Raw genomic sequence first — 20,715 nt, 5'->3', positions numbered from 1 at the left:
GTAAGGAGAGACTTTTGAAAGAATGACTGAAGGAACTTCTGCATGCTTTCCAGTTCATGGAAAATGGGTAAAGGATGCAAAGAAATCATTCTGCCAATCTACAGAGGGGAGTGAAACCTGGAGCCCTCTGGTTAGGAAAAATAGCTTGTCTGAGCCCTGAATGTTTTAAGAAGAGAGTTATTCAAGTGAAAGTTGCAGTTTGCAAAATCACAGAGTGGTCAGGGTCGGAGGCTACCTCTGGGTACATCAGGCCCAGCCCCTGCCCCAGCAGGACACCCAGAGCAGAGTGCCAGGCCCACAGCCAAGGCAGCTTCTGGACATCTCCAAGGAGGAGATTGCACAGCATGTACCAGTGCTTCCTGATGTTCAGGAGGACCTTCCTGTGTTCCAGTTTGTGCCCATTGCCTCTTGCCATGCCAATGGAATCCACTGAAAAGAGCCTGGCTCCATCCTCCCTGCACCCTTCCTTCAGGTATTTATTGACATCCGAAAGAGTCCCCTGAGCCTCCTTTTCTCCAGGCTGAGCAGATTGTACCTGAAGTCTGTATCAGTAAATCACCTTTTTCAAGACCTTATTAAGTTTTCTTTAGCACTTCCACATAACTTCTGTGCTGATTAACATGTTACTGAAGTCTCTGGGCTCTGGAGGTTGTTAGGAATGATGGAGCAGATACCCAAAATTCTTATTATTACATCTCCTATCATGTTTTTACAACCCCCGTGGCAATTATAGGCAGGCTATTTTAAAGTACTTCCTGCAGCCTTTTTTTTTTTTTTTTTGCTTTCTTTAAGCTCAGAATTGTAGTTATTTAGCATTTCAAACAGCTGTGAAAGTGCAGGAAATGGCTGCTAGCAGCTAAATTTTGGAAGGAAAACTTTCAAGAAGATTTTCTCTAGTTAGAAAACTTCTTCAATGTTTAGTTACTTTTTTTTTTTTCTAACAAGAAAGGTAATGAGCATTTATAGTCCTTTAAAAGCATGTAATATCACAAAATCCACGTGAACAGCATCATCTGAAAGATACCTGCTGTGATTTCTGCACTGGGAACTGTACAAGCATTCCTGAGATTCCCCACTCTTTTAAGCAGGTGGCAGTGTCGGTTAAAAAGACATAGTTTTTCCTGCAGCAGATAGAAATTATTGCTCTCCAATCTCTCCATTTATCTTAATGAAAGGTAAGAATATATAGCACTTTTATTGGGTTCCTGCCTAGATAAGGTTAGGAAAAAATTTGAAAAGTATGTCTTTGTTGACTCAAAACTCTTTTATTGTTTCCAGATGTGGCTTTGTGAGCTTTCTTTCTCAGAATGAGACTGCAGTACGATACATAACTCTTCTTTAATACCATGTTAGCAGGAAGAACTGTCTTCCAGTGAGGCTGGAGGATGTTGTAGCGCCGTGAGTCAGCACCAGCTCCCAGTTCTTACCACAACACTTTCATGGTTTCAATAAACGCAAAGTCTGTGGCCTTTCTTCTGTTGGACCTCTCATTGTGCTACTGACATAGACTCAGCAGGCAAGGCAGTAAGGATTTGATGTAGGTTCGCACGTTTGGACTTTTCCTACTAATTTCTTCTTCCTTTGTTTTGCTGTGCCTAAGATGTAATATCTACCATTTGCACCTATGAATAGCTAGTGAGGTGTGGAGGTTTTTTTCAGATATATCCTATTGTGTTAAGCTAAAATAAACAAAATGCTTTAACAGAGTTTCATTTAATGAACGGTAAGTGGCTTTGATCTCTTGGTAATGTCGGAAAACAACCAATAAAGTTCAGAAGGAATTTTTGAATATTACTACAAATGTGGTAAGAGTCTCTGTCGTGAAGTGTCAGTTTTTTTCCAGGGAGATAAGAGAATGTGTGTGTGCACTGAGAGAAAACTGCCTTTTTTGTTTGTTGTTTTTGTTTTTGTTTTTTGTCTGAATTGCATATCAGAATATTGAAACGGATTTGATTTGAAATGGAATTGATTCTTATTTTCACAAAGTTTAGGATTTTCCAACAGGCCAACTACACCAATGTGGAAGCGTCCAGATTCTTGTCAGGCTGGCCAGACAGAGCAGGTGGTGAGTGGAGGAGAAACCACAAGGATGGCAGAGGGAAGCACTTAGTTCACCAAAATTCACTAGATGAGATTTCCCATTTGAAATCATGTTAACAAAACACTTTAAGGGTTGAGCAGAGTTTCCACTCACCAACGTATGTGTTTCAGAGGCTTCAAGTCACCCTGACTTCCTTCAAACAATGTGATACCCCACCATCAGTCTGGGTTGAACATGAGGAGCTGTCGGTGAGCAGTGAAGGCTGTGGGAAGCGCTGTGTGAAGCATAAAGGATGGGGACGCTGGGGAGCAGGAGGGTACCCAAGGTCTGCAAGGTACCCAAGGAACCTCAGGTAACCGTGACCCTTGTTTCAGCTGCCAGTGCTTCAGTTCCTTATGTATAAGAAGAAAAGCATGATGCTACTAGCACTTTAGGGTGCGGGGATAGAGCCACCTCCAAGAAAGCTCAAAGCCATCAATTTCTTCTCTACACCACAGGACAACTGCAAACGGGCTCCCCAGATCCCATTCGCCCCTGCACTCCCGCTCCACTCCTTACAAACCCCGCAGTGCCCCAGGTGTCGGGGGCCGCTCTCCCCCAGCCACTGGGTTGAGGCTCCGGCCCCTCTCCGCCCCAGCACGTACCGCTCACACGCACCCCCAGCGCCTCCCCTCTCGCAGCTCAGGTACACCCAGGCGCACAAAACGCCACACGCCCTCCTCGCACACGCACCCCGTGCCACCAATCTTCCCGCTCGCCTTCTGGGCGCGTCCCCCCCCCCCCACGCGCGCACACAGAACCCCCACGCGCGCACAGACACGCGCGCCTCTCCCCTCCCAGACGCCGGACGCCAAGCGCATGCGCAGCGGCAGGCGCGGAGCTGTCCGAGTGCTGAATTTATAGCGCGGTACGCTCCCGCCCGCCTCATTCCAGCACGGGCGCTGGGGTTCCCCGCAGCCCCCGCCGCCCGCTCGCTCCCGCACGGCAGCGCAGACACCTCCCTGCCAACGGGGGAGTGGAACAGAGCGAGCCAGTAGCCCCACCACCGTTCCTAAATGCTACTTTTCAAAGCAAAAGGGGAATAAAAAACACACCGGCAACAGACTGCTTGCTCTCAACGCTTACTCCCCTTTGGGTGATGCTCTTTGGGTAGTAGGGTTCTCCCTTCTTTTTACTTCCTTTTTTTTTTTTTTTTTTTTTTTCTTTTTTTCTTTTTTTCCTTCCTTTCTATTCTTTTTTTTCTTTTTTTCTTTTTTTTCTTTTTTTCTTTTTTTTCTTCATCACCCAGTCAAAGCAAGGTGGGGAATAACCAGGTCTGATGCTTTGTATATTTTCTGTTGGCTGCTGGAGATGAGCCTAGGCTTGACCTGACCATGATTCCAAGGACTGGCATTTCTTTTTTATCCCCAGTTTGTAGAGATCCAGACCTTCTTTTCCTGATTGTCAAGAAAAATAAATTATTGCTGAATTTGGGAATCTAGGCAGCACCAGCATACTTTCTCCCTGCATCTCTCTGGAATCGTTTCTGGGATATTTTCCAAATCAACACAGAAAGCAGGAGGAATGAACCGACAGCTAGTGAAAATTTTGACAACCTTATTTGCATTTTTCTTAGAGACAAACCATTTCAGGTAGGTGATATGGCTCTTTGTAATGATATTTCTCAAAGAATGTGGACATCATAACTGTAGAGAAACTATATCACGTTACCTAGTTTGTTTGCTATATTTGAGAGTGCTTTGTGTTCATTCTATATAGACTTTCCTTTTTACACTCAGAGACTCGTTGCTTGGTAACAAACACCAAGAAATATTCAAGTTTGGGTGATCTATTTTCCATTTCTCTGATTCAACTACATGCTTTGTTACTGATTATCAATATAGCTGAAAACAGTTTCTTCAGTTTTTCTTCCAAATGCTATTTAATCTTTGTACTCCCTCCAGAGCTTATGTAGGAAGTTGCTTTGGTTCCCTCCTCTTCAGGCTCTGGAAATGATCAACCAGATTTGTCAGGGATGTGGTTATTTGAAATTAGAAATCCAGTCTTCTGATTTTGGAAAGATACCTAATTAAACCATTACTATGCTAATATAAAGTATCAGTACATCAGGTTATTGCTTCTAATTTTTATTTTCTCTTTTTATTTTATTTCTAACGCTTGAGTTTTTGCTTCAGCTGCTGACTTCTTGCAATACAAGGCAAACAAGTCATTGCTATTCACCAAAACACCATTTCAGCTGAGATTCCTTATCTTCATGTACAAAGCTATGTATCTACATGTAAACATACAGAATGCTTTTATATGTGTAATAACATATGTATACAGTGTCTGAGTGAAAAAAATGTTTGTATTCACGAGTTTGCACACGTGAGATGACAGCACAACTTATCACTAGTGGACACTGAAAGGAGACAGAAGTACACTGTAGAGTATCATCCAAAATAATTAGACTGGATTAGTTTTCAAGTTTTTATTATCTTATCTGAACATTTCTAGTATTTAAGTGGCAAATACCATCTATTTTATATTAAAAATTAGAGATATAAGAGTGTCACACCAACAACAAAAGCAAAAAAAAAAAAAAAGCAACTCCCTCCCTCCTCCCCCATATATGGAACTGAAAAAGTGGGGAATAGCATTACAAGATTTACTGTCACATTGCCTTTTAGCAGTTTGGATGGCTTTATAAAAAGAGAAAGAATTTAGTGTTATTTAGTATTATTTAGTATGCTTACATGTAAATGCACAGCAAAGAGCAAGACTCCTGAAACGAAGTGGTTCCCTTTGGGCAAATATTTAAATAGAGAGTAGTTAAGAAGACAGTGCTTTTATTACTTTTAGTAGCTCAATGAATATATTGAAGCACAGATACCATGATATTGGTTATTTAGGAACCAAGATAGTGCTGCTTGTGATGAAATCTGTACCTCTGCACACCAAATATGACTATTTCATTACTAGTTTATTTTCCCTACAGAATGACCTGAAGGAACTGATAAATTCTTTTTTTCTGAAATACTTACTGTGCTTGAAGCATGTAATTTGTTATCTATATGAAGTTTCATATGCATAGTCTGGTACCAGAAGTTTACTTTTCAAATCTGAAAACAGGCATATGTTCAGGAGCTTGCGTATAAATACCAGCTGGTGATAATACTGATCATTTACTATTTGATGTTAATTGGTGAAAAAAAGACCAAAACAAATCACTAAGATCATGTATGACTGACTGAAATCTTTTTTCCTGGTGAAGAAGCCAGACATTCACTAGCATGATTTCAATCTTCTTTGAGTAGCATCTATAAAGAACATTTTTTTGCATCTACATCCTTTCTAATATTCACAAAACCAACATGTAGCAGATCTGCTTGATGAGTGATGACTCCTATTGTTTGGAAGTTTACAATCACCTTGAATCAGTGCTAAAAGGCATAAATTTTAACAATATACTTCTAATTAAATCAGTGATATGAGTTAGATATCAAAATTCCTGTAAGATTTCTTTACACATTTTTTTTTTTAAATAGACTGAGTCTTCTAAATTTTTAAAGCTAAAATACATTTATTTTTAAAGTGGAGGGGGTTTGTTTTGAACAGCAAAATATGTCCATGCATGCTATCCAAAATTCATTTTTATTTCTAGCATAAAGTTCTCTAATGAAAAATATATGATATCATTCTATAAAAATCTTATTTGCTGCATTCAGTTAATTGAGACAATGTTATTTATTGTTATAATTTTTTTCCCTGACTTGAATGAAATACTAGCTAAGTGGCTAAATATTAGCTAGCTAAATTTTGTATTTACTAGCTAAATACTAATGATGGCTAATAATTTATTTAGGACGACTTTCTGTAAAGAACATGATTCAAGATCTGGAAAATCCCCCTCACAGACCCTGTCTCCTTCAGATTTTTTGGACAAACTGATGGGGAGGACATCAGGGTATGATGCTAGAATCAGACCAAATTTTAAAGGTAAGTTTTTTTAAGACTGTTGATAAATTAATGATTTTGTTTGTTTTGTTTAAGGATGTCACATCTGATTCCTTATTCTTTTTACAATAACTTTGGCTTTCTAGGGTATTTTGTCATGCATATAAGTTGCTCCAAGGGGAGGACTAAAGGAGCAGTGCAGGTAGTAAGTGTACAGAGCTCTGCACAGAAAACACTCTCTTCAAATTTCCCTATATAGGTCAAAAACGATTAGCTATAAGATGTTGTCTCCAAAGACCTTCATAATTTCAAAAAGTAAATAGGATTTCCCTCTAAAAGTAACTGAGATAACCTGTTCCTGAAATTTTTAAGCCATGAGAACTTTCAACGCTTCCATGCTGAATGGTGGTTTCTCCTATAGCAGTGTCTGAAGAAGGAAGATAGGACTCGAGGTATGCACAGAGCAGTTATCCTGATAATGTTGACTGAATTCTCAGAATCAGTTTCCCATGATCCTTACAAAAACTACAAAAACATGTTCTGTTTGACACTTCTACGATTCTCTCCTTTTCTTTCAAAATTTGAACCAAGTTGTGGAGAATCACCACCACTATTCCAGCACAAAGAAGGCTGTGAACTGCCCTCTTCTGCAATTATTGCTATCAGAACAAGTTTTCCGTGTTATAGATCTTTAAATTCTAGTGGAAATGAACACATATGTCTTTTGGCTTCAAATGAAGACAGCTATGAGGGAAGAGATAAATTTTTATCTCTTTTGAAGAGTTCTCTAATTCCTCCAAAACTGGCCCTTCAACCCAGCTCAAAGCTTGGAATGTAGTTATACTTTAAAAATTAATAAAACTCTTCCTTCATAAACAACTCTGATGCTAATGTACATTTGCACTCATACCTATTGGCTTTGTTGACCAAAATGCATGATTTTCTACACTGCTCCTTGTTAGTGGTGCTGTGAAAGTTGATAACGAGGGGAACAAACAATAATTTCTTAGCCAGCAAATGAACTGATGGGAAAAAGCCACCTACATGCCAATGAGAAAAGTGTTTAATTAATTTAGATCAACGATCATTTTCTTCTCTCTGTTCCACAAGTACAAATTACAAGACATGGAATGAAGTGTCTTTTTTGACTGCCTACTATGCCTAGGTGAGGGGAAATCTAATTTGATTTTCAGATCCAAAGGTCTTAAAGTTAATAAAACTCTAGTCAGAGTTTTAATTTCAGAAGAGTTTACAAAATGCTTATTAATTTCCTGAGCTGGAGCCCATGTTATCTTGTAGCGATATTGTGTCAGGCTTTTGTATTCATTTGATGTGTATTCATGAATATCAGAGAAGTTTTAGAGAATGCAAATGAAGACAGAAATTGCCTGAATTGAATGAGGGTAGCAACTGTTAAGAACTTCTTTGTATCCTTGATGTTGGAGGGAAAGTAAAGGCAGACTTCTGCTTCATCTCTTGTAGCTCAGGTAACATCAGTGAAGTATACCAATCCCTGTTCACATAACAACATGAACTCTTTACTTCTCAGTATATGTCTAAAATCATTTGGTGATAAAGGCAGAAGGAGACAGATTAGCAGTTTTGTGGTTAGAGCAGGTATGGTGTGTACAACACAAGGCTGAGGTGTCTGAAAGACACTGCTTCCCTCAAAGCCTCATGGTTTCCTCCCAGTGTGAAGCTGCTTCCTGTTGGCACATGCGAGCTCCTAAAAGCAAAGAACCTTTTTCCGGAGCAGCAGTTTGAATTTACAGCAGATCTTCAGGATTTTTTCATAACTTCATATCTCTGATCTCTCAGAGGTTTTCTGATGGAGCAGAGAATTAAGTCACGTGGCTTTGAATTTCACTGCACCTGTGAAAACCTTTTCTGCTGATAACCATTTTTATTAGTCATTATGATGCATAACCATGCTTCCGTTGCCAAAATCTTGTTAATTTTTTCAAAGAATGGAAAGAAGTTATTTTTCTATATAGCATATATTTTCCTTTTAAAGAATGAGAGTACAGCTGCAAGGAGGTCGTAAGAAATCTATTTGGCTTGGAATTAAGTCATATAAAGATTTTTTGGTGTACTGAATCTTTATTGTGACCTCAATACAAATTGCTTCCATTTCTAACATTTATTAATTGGTGCAATTTTTTGACGATATAATCTACTGCGCAATGCCGGTGTTTTAAGTCATAGCTGCACTGATATATGAAATGTTAAATGACTTCAGAATATTTTTTTTTTAATGTTAAGGCAAGAATTTTTAAGTATGAAAGATGCCCACAGGAAGAACCAATCAGACAAGCAATCAGCTACCTGGTTTTATTTATAATCTGGAGTTAATGTTAGTTTCCTGTGTTTCAGAAAATACAGTATGAATGGAGGTATTTGGACCACTACTCATGTATTTCTGTTTATTTTTTTCTCCATTAGATCATTGACTTAGCTTTCTGATAGTTTAATAGGCACTTTAAAATGCTAGAAAATTTGGATATTCTTGGAAAGGCAGTTGAGTGGAACCCCTTTATCTTATACAGCTAACTATGCAATAATTAAATGTATTTATATGACAGGTCTGAATTACTGGAAAACAGCAGCTATTTGATTAATTTGTGGAATAAAAGCTAAAAAGAGAGGAAAATGCTGCTTACTGGAACAAGGTGTTTTATCCAGATAAAGAATTTCATCATTAGTTACATGCTTTTCCCTAACTGACTCTTGCAAAGCAGAACATTCAGGAAGATACTGGGAGAGCAACAGGTGAATACATAAGCACTTAGACATCAGTTCCTAGGTTTTCTGTTGGGCTTGTTTGTTTTTTGCAGTATACTGAAAGATTATTTTCTTATCGTTCTCTGTTATATAATCATTGGAATAGAGAAGGGAAGATTTCTGGTTCTTGTTGACACAAGCAGTGATCAGATACAAAATGACCAGGCATTTAGAGAGACAGCCCCCCCGCCTATCAGCCAGAGTGACATCTCTCAGAATTGCCTTTCTTTGATCACTTTGTCAGATACTTAATGCACACTTTTCCATCTCACACTTCTATCCTATTGAATTTGAATAGCTTAATAATTTATGTGGGGACATGGAGGGGAATACTTTTAAATGGCAATATGAAGACTACAGTCTAATACTAATTGAAGTCCCGGAGAGTCCTGCTGTCACTTTGTTGACAGCAAACATACGCTTGGGATCCTATGATTTGATTTGCTGGTTTTTTTTTCAATTATAACATCAGTTAAGCATGGCTTCTATAAAATAATAAAATGTAAACCTACATGATTTTCTTTTTCTGTGATTAATATTAATGATATACATTTTTAATGATGAAAAGCTACAAAAATAACAAAAATCAAGAGTGAAGTCTTGTGCTTTCTCCATTGATCACCTTGATTCCTCAGAAAAGCCAGAAGTAGTTCAGGGCACCTGTGTTATAACACTAGCCAAAAATGTAGTTTTGTGCTGATAGAAGCCAGAGACGGTGAAGTGATATCATAAGTTACTTTGTATCCACCTCAGGATTCCTCAAGAACACTGTAAGCAATGCCATGGTGCGCAAGATCAACCTACAACTTAGTCAGAATACAAGACGTGAGGCTGACAGAGTCAGCTTGAATTTCAAATTTCTTGGTGGGTTTTTACCTTCACAAGTTACTAAGCTACTCTCACGTTTTAAGATCTTCATCTTCTAAAACCACTTGCAATCTAAAATAAGTAGGTCTGATCAGATAGAGAAAACTTTATCAATAGGCACGACAATATTATTTATGCTTTAACAAATGCAATAAAATATGGTTATCACACACTGAATGGAGAGAAGGGGAATTTGTCCCCAAGTTTAGTGCTAGTGGTGGCAATGGTGATGAGGAGATGGTTGGACTAGATGATCTTGTAGGTCGTTTCCAACCTTGTGATTCTATGATTCTATGATCTATGAAGACCTCGAGGAGTATGTTACATTTAGATACAGAGAATGTTAGTAATCAAGAGTGATTTTATTTTGTATTGAGTTCAATTCTACGATTTCAGTGCATTCTTTCCCATTCAGTCATCATTTGCTGAAAAATGCTCTGAATTTTATGGAGTTGCATGGAGATTTTCAGAAACAGTGCCTGTCAGTGTTACCCTCAGCAGTGGGTGACGTAACACAGTTTGAATTAAGTTGCTCACAAGATGCTGCTTCTGAACGTGGAGAAGTCTTGTTAGAGGGACACAGTTTGGGCATGCAGTGGCTGTCGCTGTAGAAGATTAGTCTGTGATTACAGCACTGTAATGTCATTTTCATGCCAAGTCAGTGGGTTTACATCTGAATAATAAACACATGGACAAAGTAATTTACTGAAAGTTAGCCTGACAACTGTTACAGGAATTGGCTAATTTGGCACTTTAATATGGTAACTCCTTGGCACTGAGGGTCAGTTTTTCCCATGTATTCAAGCCCACCGCTTACATATTTGGCCTCTGAGTAGACCCGTAATGAACTGCTTAAAAAAGCATGAATAGAAATTACTGAATGACACACAGAGATTAAATGAAAGGCATCAGACTTAATATGTAAGAGCAGCTTCTATGTGCAAGCTAAGAGGCACTGTCTGCAGATGTGTACTTTAATCTAGACTTGACACTTAGCAATAAATACCTGTTGAAAAATAACTGATAAATGCATTGAAAAGTTGAATAGTATATGTGACATAGACATGGGGCTGATGTGTTTCATTCTCCAGTGGTTAACAACCTTCCCAAAGTTAGACTTCGGTCAGTAACAACAACTGCCCGTGATGTTAGATGTAGCTAGTACTCTACATTAGGCTATTTTCCACAGACTTTGAGGCTCAAAAGAGGATACTTTCTCCAGTAAGCACTGAGATCCCACTCAAGTAAAGACAGCATGTAGTAAGAAACTAGTGCACATCATAGGTAAAGTATGCACAGACACTTCATTTTTGGAGGAAAGAAGCTACATGGTCAGTGTTTTTGGAAGTGACTAGGCAATTATACGTGCTAAACATAGATTTCTTGAAATGTGAGTGTACCATTATTAGGGAGGTATTCCTCCAATTTGCTTTTATCCTTGAAACAGGCATCTCACTGCAAAGATGTATGCTACATGAAGATACCTTATACACATTATATTGTCTGTTGTTTGTTTGTTTGTTTGCTTTTGTTGTTGGGTTTTGTTTTGTGTTTTGTTAGTTAGTTTGTTTTATTTTTCTTTGACTATGTGGCTAAGAAATTGATGTCCTGCTTCTGCTTTGCCTAGGTGTACATGTTCTCAGGCAATCTTACTGCAATTATGCAAGGAACCTTTACACTGTGTTTTAAAATTGATGGTAAAGAGGGCTATGGAACATGTCCTTCCCACCATCCCTCTTTAATTTTAGTTTCTTACACAGAGCATCAACAGGCTAGGGGAACTTCATGCCCAGTTATGTTACGTCTAGCCTTCTAGACAGGTGGGGCCAGACAGCTAGCTCAGGTGAACTCCCTGACTACCTACACTGCTTATATGCTTTTTCATTCCACAAATCTCTGTCTGAATTTCCTACAACCAGCTCCCTACAAAGCAACTCAAAAAGGCTTTGAGCTTGTGGAAGTGTAAACACAATTGCTTTTTGGCTTCATCTGTCCCTGGTCTTCTTTTATAATTACAAAGTTAGCCACAATAATCCATGTCATGTTGGTGTGTTGCTTTTATTCAGAACAAGTGATGTAATTAAGATATATCAATGCATTTGGCTCTTGTCATGGAATATTGGTCTGCTGCTGCATGAAATGCCAAGGGAATTTACAAAGAACAAATGCCAAAGCAGATCCAAATTCTTCTGATATTAAAGCAGGAGACTCTATTGTTCTGACCATGTTCTAATTTAATTGTATTATTTCCATTATATTCAGTGTCATGTTTAGATTTAAATATTTTATACAGTCGAGGCCAATGCCCTGGGGTCACTCATTATGTGTCTTGTTATGTTTTGCCTGTCTTAGGAAGCATGCAATTTATATGCGGAATATATGAAAACATGTACACATAGTTTACTATAAGCATAACATTTATCAACTGAAAACCTATTACATATGGTTATAGAGCAACAAGGAATATGTATACATAAAGCAGAATGTGCTGTTTTATTAGACAGATTCATTATCTTTTTTTCCTCCCTCTGGAAATATGAATATAAATCTCTGATTAAGTCATCAGAAAATGTATGTTTGATGCTTCAGCTTCCAAATATGCAATTCACAGTCTTTCACAGAAATGAGTGATTTTAAGAGCCCCCTGAATTATGCAGACGTGTTGGCACAGACTATAACATCTCTCAAATTAGAGGTGCACAATGTCTGGCATAAATAGTGACCTGCCAATCTCTTTAAGACTAAGTCCATGGTATAAAACGGGAAATATACAGAAATACAAAGGCTAAGATTCTTGAAAGCATGAAGATCATCAAATATTCAGTTAGCATGCCAGCTCCTAGCAATCCTCGAGTATTACAAGGGCACGAAGACACTCTGATTACTCTTTTTGCCTCAGCTACATGTCAGTAGCATGAAAGAGTGGAAGCAAAAAGGTTCCTGAGTGTGCTTAGATGTGACTTGGCTAGAAACTACCTTATGCCTTAACCAAATTCGGGCTCTCTGATGAGGCATTCCTCCGCCTCCATTGCCCAGCAGGGACCAGGTAACTCCAAACATGCATTATATTCAAGAGGAAAGGGGTTCCTCTCAGGGTGAATCTGAGATCACTTTAAATAACACACATAGACAGAACAGTGGCCATAGAAGGCCCACTTTCTTTAGACAAGTTTTTGTCCAGCTCCCCCTCATCTTAAAAGGTGGCCTGATCCAAAGGAGTATAAAGACTCTGAATAGCCTATTTTTCAGCAATGAATTCAAACTTGCAGAACCACAGAATGGCCGGGGTTGGAAGTGACCTCAAAGATCACAAGTCTTCAACCCTCCTGCCACATGCAGGGCTACCAACCTCCACATTCAACACTAGACCAGGCTGCCCAGGGCCCCATCCAATCTGGCCTTGAACACCTCCAGGGATGGACAGGGCATCCACAACCTCTCTGGGCAGCCTGTTCCAGCACCTCACCACTCTCTTTGTAAAGAACTTCCCCCTGACATCCAACCTAAATCTCCCCTCCCTCAACTTCAAACCATTTCCCCTTGTTATCCACCCTTTCAAAGAGTTGGTCCCCCTCCTGTTTGTAGACTCCCTTTAGGTACTGAAAGGCTGCAATGAGGTCACCCTGCAACCTTCTTTTCTCCAGGCTGAATAAGCCCAGCTTCATCAGCCTGTCTTCATAGGGGAGGTGCTCCAACCCCTGATCATCTTTGTGGCCCTTCTCTGGATCCTCTCCAACAGCTCTCTGTCTTTCTTGTACTGGGGGCTCCAGACCTGGACACAGCACTTCAGATGGGGCCTCACAAGAGCAAAGTAGAGGGGAACAATCACCTCTCTGTCCCTGCTGGCCACCCCTCTTCTGATGGAGCGCAGGAGACCATTTGCTTTTCGAGCTGCAAGAGCACACTGCTGGCTCATGTTAAGTTTTTCATCTATCAGAACCCCCAGGTCCTTCTCCGCAGGGCTGAAACTTAATTAGGGCAGACAGAAGATAGAAGGAAAATAAGGCATTTTTAACCATGAAATGTAGCTGGTTGTGTAACAGGTCTTTAGTTCTGGTGTAGTGCACAGATGTGAATATTGCAGCCATTATGTGCTAGGGCCAGGTTATGCTCTTGTTGAAGAAAAGCACATAAGTGCAGGGATTGGGAACCAGTACTTCTTGCATTCATGCTGTTAAGTCCTCTAACTGCTAAGATACAAGATTTCTCTATCTTTCTCCAAGTACTGTATCCTAAATGCTTTGCTGAATAACAAGATGAGTACAGATTCTGCCTTCATCTACTTATTACGAGGGATGCTCCAAAAGTAGTGCTCCTGTTTTATTATGGTGGCCTACAATGCCAGAGGCAGATGTTAGTAGTTTAGCAGTAGAAATTGAACCTTTCTGGTTTCCCATTACATGTTGTTGCCATGTGACCAGTGGCAGCAGAGGGGCAATTTAACAGAATGGCATCTGACTTGGAAATGTGGATGAAGGACAGGGGTGGAATTGAATTCCTCTATGCAGAAAAAATGGCACCACTGACATTCATCAACACTTGCTGAATGTTTATGGAAACTAACCAATAGATGTGAGCACAGTGAGGCAGTGGGTGGTGCGTTTCAGAAGGGGTGAAAGCAACATTGGGTCACCTCCTCTGATGCAGATTTTTCTGAGCACTGCATGCAAGCTCTTCTTCATCAGTGGTGAAAGTGTGTAGCTCATGATGCTGACTGTGTTGAAAAATGGTGTTTTGTAGATGAGAATTTGGTCTATCAAAAAGTGTTATTGTGCTTTTTTCAGCTATTGTAATTTCTGTGGAAAAAAAAAAAAAAATAGGAGGCATCATGTTCAGAGCAACATACTTATTTTAAAAAGTGACCATGGCTGCACTTTAGGATAGAACCCATTCTCTCTGAATATGAAATGGCAATGAGAGATTTCACTCCACAGTTCCCAAGTAAATCATAGCCTTGTAGCCCAGGAGGTGTAAGTCTGCATCCCTTCAAGCTGATGTGTGCATGGAATATCCTAGAAAGGATTCTTTCTGCATAGAATTTCTCAGTGTTTTGATATTGGCTGCAAATCTGGTTGTGTTTTAGAGAAAAGACTAAAATTTTCGTTTGCTCTTTCTAGGTTTTAATGTATTGGAGGGTAATGCTCAGAACTGTGTATACTAAATGAGGTACCTGAACCTTACTGAGAAAGAAAGGGTCAGATGGTCCCTCAGTGCAAATATTGTAGCTGCTTCTACCTGTCACAGGACAAAGATTTTGTTGCCTGCAGAAAAAAGTCGTTGGTCCTGGGAAGAACAGTAGTGCTATGATGCTCATCTCTGAAAGCTAGCATCCCTTCCTGGGTGTTTCTCTCTCCAAAGCTCCAGGATATATGGAAAGCACTGAGCACATCTGAAGCTAGCTGAGTTGTCAGCACTTTCCCTTGAAGAGCAGCAAGTGATATTCAACTGATACACTTTTTCTGCCCCAGCAATGTGTTTATATGTTATCTCCTTTGTACTTGAGGAAATACAGCTGTGAGAAGGCTATATGCTTTCCTTTAACAAGCATAGTTAGCGAAAACACAGGATTAAAATTTACTGGATAGATACTCATTATGTTAGGCTGCCTCTGATGACTGTACTCCCAATGCATGCTGCCTTCATGTCTTCATCTCAGGTTATAAACCTGTCTTATAAAGGCTGTTCTTTCTTCTCATGTTGTCCAGTGTGTTTAATAAAGAATAAATCCTAAATAATAAGTACAATAATAGTAACTCTTCGGCAGGAATGCAGCTGTAACATCTCGTACTACAGTCTGAAGCAGTATCTCACTCTTTTGAAGAGATGCATGCAAATGGCATGCGTGGGTCTAAACTAGTAACGTATGTACAAGCTACTTATTTTGCTAGATGTGAATTAAGCCCATTGCTTTTGCATAAATGCATGTGCAAACTCTCCCTTGTGCCAAAAAAGCAGATGTGCCACTTCAAATAATAACTTCAGACTGCAGCAGTTTTTCTTTGAAGACAGTGATACCCTATCAAATACAGTAGTCTGAGATTGGCCATTCTAGTTATAGGAACCATCCTAAAAATAAGCACCTGCAAGAATTTTGCAGCTATTTGGCTCCATTCTCCTGAGAATAATTTCACAGTTCTTTGGCTCCATACTCTCGAGAATTATTTTTCTTTTTCTCATAATTCTGATGTGAGTTTTGCAGGGGGTAAAGAACACACTATTGGTTAAAAATAATATGATTTCTTTTTTTTCCTTTTTTTCCTTTTCCTGTTGAAGACAAGCTTAATTGTCCTATCGAAGTCATAAATAATTAGGGATGGATTCAGTTCAGGCCAATAAGCTCCTAAGTGTGGATAAGTCCCATATGGAAAATTTTGTAGTAGACTCCTAATCAGCAGGACTATTGGTGACAGAAAAAGACTGTATGCCCTGACCCTGCAGTTTTGATTGAGCTTAGAGCCTATGTGAAATCCATGAGCCCATGTGTTACTCCTCTCAGCAACGCATCTTGCATCAAGGACCTTGTAATTTCCTTACAACAAGTGATTTGATACTGACAAAAAAGTAAGCCAGTTAGTTAATAAGATGTTATTCTGTAGGAGTTCTCATTTCTTCTCCCATTCTTCCAGCCATTTTATATATGGAGAGACTTAATGATGGAAAAATTGGTTGTGAAAGACATCCAAGAAATATCTTAAGGATATATTACAGGTAAAAGATGGATTCTTTTTGGTATTTAGGATATGGGAGACCATTTAGCAGGCTCCCAGAGGGAGAGAGGATTTGTAAAGGGAGAGGATGGGATACTGAGCTAAATGTACAACAGAACAGCTGATGGACCAGGAAGGAGGAATTAATTTCAGAGTAATATTATGCATAGATTGTACAGAAATGAGCTGAACTATAGGGAGGTCCAAAATGGGTAGTTCCCAACAGCTGAAATGGGTAAAAATAGAAAGATAAATGTTAGTGCTAGATGTGGTGAGTATGTGTTTGTGTCCCTGACCATTTGCAGATTGCCATCTATATCAGCTCCTGACCTTTTCTGTTGTCTCTTTTCCCTATCCCTGAACCATCCCATTTGTCTAAATCCCATTGTTCATATGTGTCCTATACATGTGGTGTATAATTCCTTAGCAGTCATAAATCAATGTCTGGCCAGTTATGTTAGTCACCCAAACTGCTCTTTTTCTTGAACTCTTGCATATACCTTAAAAGACAGTAAAGCAAGGAACATTATGGAGACATTAAGGGAAAAGATGACAGAATTGGAAATAATGTCCAAAACTCAGAGGAATAAAAAGAGAGTTAAAATTTCTGAGGTCTCTCTATGGCCACAGAGAGAAGTGTTGACAAAGCTTTATTTTTGAATAATACCTACTGACACTCAGCTTCCATCAGTTCCTGTGGTACAAGATCAGAATTATAGAAAAGGAGCAAAGTAAGAAAATTTCAAGAGAAAGGAATAGAGCACCAATTCTGTTTTGTTGTTGTTGTTTTGTTGTTTAAATAAGTGTTTTGAGATGAGTATGCAGTGCAGAACAAAGGAGTTCATTTTTACTGAAAATAAAAGCCTGATCTGAGCCAACAGAATTTCAGTATTATTATTAATACTATTTTTTTCATTAAGTAGATTTTCCCCCTGACTTGTCCTTTTGGTGAACGTTTTTAATCATGTGGTTCCATGTGGTCCCTTAGATGAGCTGGCTACATTGAATTTATAAAATATTATTAAAAGTAAGATTACCCAGGAGGAGTTTGGCTGGCCCTACGCTGGAGTGCAGGCTTCATGACTAGAAATGTAATACCATATTTTATTTAACCACATTAAAATGCGCCCCAGACCTCTGCACATGTTATGCAGTTCACATGCTGATCATCAGCAAAGAGCTCGGCCCTCATTAATGCGAAGCAACCTGTTTCTCAGAATCGTACGCAGTGAGCATCACTGCTACCTGCTCCCAGTGAGCTTGAGAGCCTTTCCATTTGCTCACTTTGTTGAACATTACTTGGTGAGTAAAAAAAAAAAAAAAAAAGCAGCGCAAAACAAGTAGGGCCTGTTTTTTTTCATGTCATTAGGAAAGCTAACAATTCAATTCCACCAAAGAGTACTGATTGCCCTCTGGCATTGGAGGGAGAAAGATTTCAGATATAAATGCCTCATAGTGAGGTGCTTGAAATGGAAAAATATGGAAGAGAGGAGTTCTCAAACAAAAAATATATTGACTTGATGAACATGTGAAAAATCAAAGCATTTTTTTGAATACTTTCAAAGTTCACATAGCTCCTAAGTAACTTTTAGTATAGCTTCTAGTTACAACAGGACATCTTTTGGATTAAAGACTTCAGATTCAATAGTATGTTTGTTTGTTTTGTTATTTTGTTTTTCTGTTTTTAATTTATTTCCACAAGCTCGTTTGCTTTAGTTTTTGGGCTGGCTGCACTCTGCCACAAGGTACGGCTGAGACTTGTGTAGAAGCATCTCAGCTAGATTTCAAGTAATTTGCTTGCAGATTCTTTGTGCAGCACAGAGACAATATAGAACTCAGCAGGAGCTGTAATGCCAGTCGATTCCAACCTGCCATGACTATGCTGGCAGCAGCCCTCAAACCACCTATGTGAGAGCCAACCCCAGTGCCTTTATGCAGTCATTAGTTACATGCTCTTTGTAGATTAGCTCAAGTTAGCTGGGTAAATCAGGACCATATCAAATGTTTAAAGGAATTTTCATTCCTGAACTCCTGGTTTGGAGTTTGAAATGAAACAGTGCTTGAAAACTGTTCTTGTACAGTGCCTTTAGATAAACCTGTGTGGAGATATCTTACTGCACCCCAGAGCTGGCAGCAATACGCGTTTCTGTTATCATCCTTAGCAGAAAGAGGCAAGAATGAATGAACATGTTGTATGAACTATACCATAATGCTAAATGCAGAGCTGAAGAGGTTTTGTAGAGTGAGGTTCACCTTCCTCCTCAAGTGCTCAGTCTGAGGACAGAGGCATTCACTGAATGTGAGGCACACCAATCCAACAATTTTCACAGGCACTTTCAGGCACACAAAATGCATCTTAGCAGGGATTCTCATTCCGTGAAGCTCTGATAGGATTTCAACAGCCTGACTCCTGTTACATTCAGCAAAACTCCCACAGCTGAAAACTCACAGACCACATCAGAACTTGATTACTCATTGTTTGACCTCAGACTGTGTCGATGCATATATAGGTGGCTTTAGCTGTACTTACCCCAGAGACCTTTTCTTTCTCTGACTCATTCTGCAGTCACCTGAATCTGACAATCACTGGAGTACTTGGCTTGTAAATCTCCAGTGGTACATTGCAGAAGAAAGGCTTTCAATTTTGGAATATAATGTGTCCTTTTTATATTCAGGTCATGTTGTAAGATTGCATTTTTGCTTTTTGAAGTTAAACAAATGAAGAAAGCAGCTTAAATCTTGATGTAAAGGAAAAGTTTGCTTAATGTCATTTTTTTATTCATACTTGTATGTGTGCCTACAAGTGCACTTCTGGAAATAGGCAGAACTAAGAAAACTAGGGGGAAAGCTAACCGTAATGCTCTCCTGCTGGCTGTTCAGTGTCACCTAGTTTGTGCAGAGCACTCTACAGATTTCATTGCAATAAATAGAATACTTGAGTAGATTCCTTAGTTACTTGATAGTTTTGGTCTCAATGATATCCATGGGAATGAGATTCCTAAGTAGGATTTAGCTAAAATCACTGCAGATTTGGCTCTGTTTCTGTGAGTGCCTTTGTGGCTCTTAGCCTTATTTTGCTGTTCATAAATATATATTGACATCATAGAATATGATTCTGAGTCTCAGATGCAACAGTGAGCACCCAAAACTGCTGCTATATTCCCACCAGGAGATATGGCATTCTCAGCAAGCTTAGTTATTGTACATGACAGGTGATCTTTCTGAATATGTTGGTTTTAGCTTGATGAAGCAGAACAATAATTTCAGCTTTATTTGGCTTTTTTCCCCAGTAAGTTACATCAGTGCAAAGTACCATACAACTACTGTTTTTCAGAGGTTCTGGAGATCTCTGCCCTTGTGAGATTCTTTTTATTTTTAATTTCTTTTAATAGGTACAATTGTCATCAGTGGAAAATAAAAGCGATGGAAACATTGCTATGCTAGATTGTGGAGAATACTTCCAAAGAACAAGGAATTTTCAGTTTACTGAGCATAGTTACGCTTAGGGAATCAGAATTATGTAATCCTCAGAAATCCTGTAGAAAATCAGTGTCCTGAATGAAAGGCATCACTCCCCAACAGGAAATGTCACCTGGATTTTCAAGCCTTAGTGTGACTGCATTGTCCCAGCATCATTTATTTTGCTTCTTGTGACTGACAAATTTCCTTTGTTGCTGAGACACACATGAGAAGATAATGAAGGAAAAATGGAGAAAAAAGTCTATTTTGTCTAAAGGCAGAAAGAAAGGTAAAGGGAGGAGAAGGCTCATGTAGACACATGTAATGAGCACTACCTGTGTTGAGGATCCTGTTTTCATACCAGGACCTTAAGTAAACTTCTTAAAATAGGAGCTTTTTCTCACCATAGTTTGGATAATACATTTAGGCATTAAAAAAACAAACAAACAAACAAAAAAACAAATGTAAAAACCTCACTGCTTCCAGAGTAGTTGTAGGAGCCCTGTGCCTTGGAGGAAGTTTTCCAGAGCATCAAAGCCCCCCTTTTCTTCTGTGGTCCTGCATCCATGGTTCCTCAATACAGGACTGGCTCAGGTAGCATTTGATAGCACCTCTCCAGCCCTTATCCTGCTTGCTTCAGTCAAAGGAGGGAGGAAACTAGAAGAATAAATAACTTACTTCTGCTTAACGACCATGGCAACTATGGTGACCCAGCAGTAGTTCAGGGATGTGCCTGCAGGGCCGTGAAGAGATGCACTGGCAAGCTCTTGAAGTGGTAATTTGGGTATATATAGTACTGCAGCTGAAAAACCAGAGCCCTCCATGGGAGATAGCTGTGTCAGGTCTCATGAGAACTGTGTTGGATATTGGAGGCTCTTTGAGTTGTTGGAAAAGAAATGGATGATAATACTTCAAGAATTTGCA

At 39.2% G+C, this 20,715-nt stretch overlaps 1 protein-coding gene across 3 annotated transcripts in view; it reads left to right on the top strand.

The window, feature by feature from the left end:
* The first annotated feature begins 2,883 nt into the window (after positions 1 to 2,883).
* GLRA2 (glycine receptor alpha 2) overlaps positions 2,884 to 20,715 on the top strand; it is a 128,857-nt gene continuing 111,025 nt past the window's right edge. For 2 of the 3 annotated variants that reach the window (XM_048933389.1, XM_048933391.1), the window contains exons 1-2: positions 2,974 to 3,672; positions 5,886 to 6,019. In XM_048933389.1, coding sequence (XP_048789346.1) covers positions 3,605 to 3,672; positions 5,886 to 6,019 — 202 coding nt within the window. In that variant the 5' untranslated portion in view covers positions 2,974 to 3,604. Of the gene's footprint in view, positions 2,949 to 2,973; positions 3,673 to 5,885; positions 6,020 to 20,715 lie in introns of those variants that run through there. The other variant, XM_048933390.1, reaches the window with a different exon arrangement.

This window comes from Lagopus muta, chromosome 1, assembly GCF_023343835.1.
Source record: "Lagopus muta isolate bLagMut1 chromosome 1, bLagMut1 primary, whole genome shotgun sequence".
Taxonomy (NCBI): Eukaryota; Metazoa; Chordata; class Aves; order Galliformes; family Phasianidae; genus Lagopus; species Lagopus muta.
The sequence above is the reverse complement of the archived record's forward strand: the minus strand, read 5'-3'. Positions and strand labels throughout refer to the sequence as shown.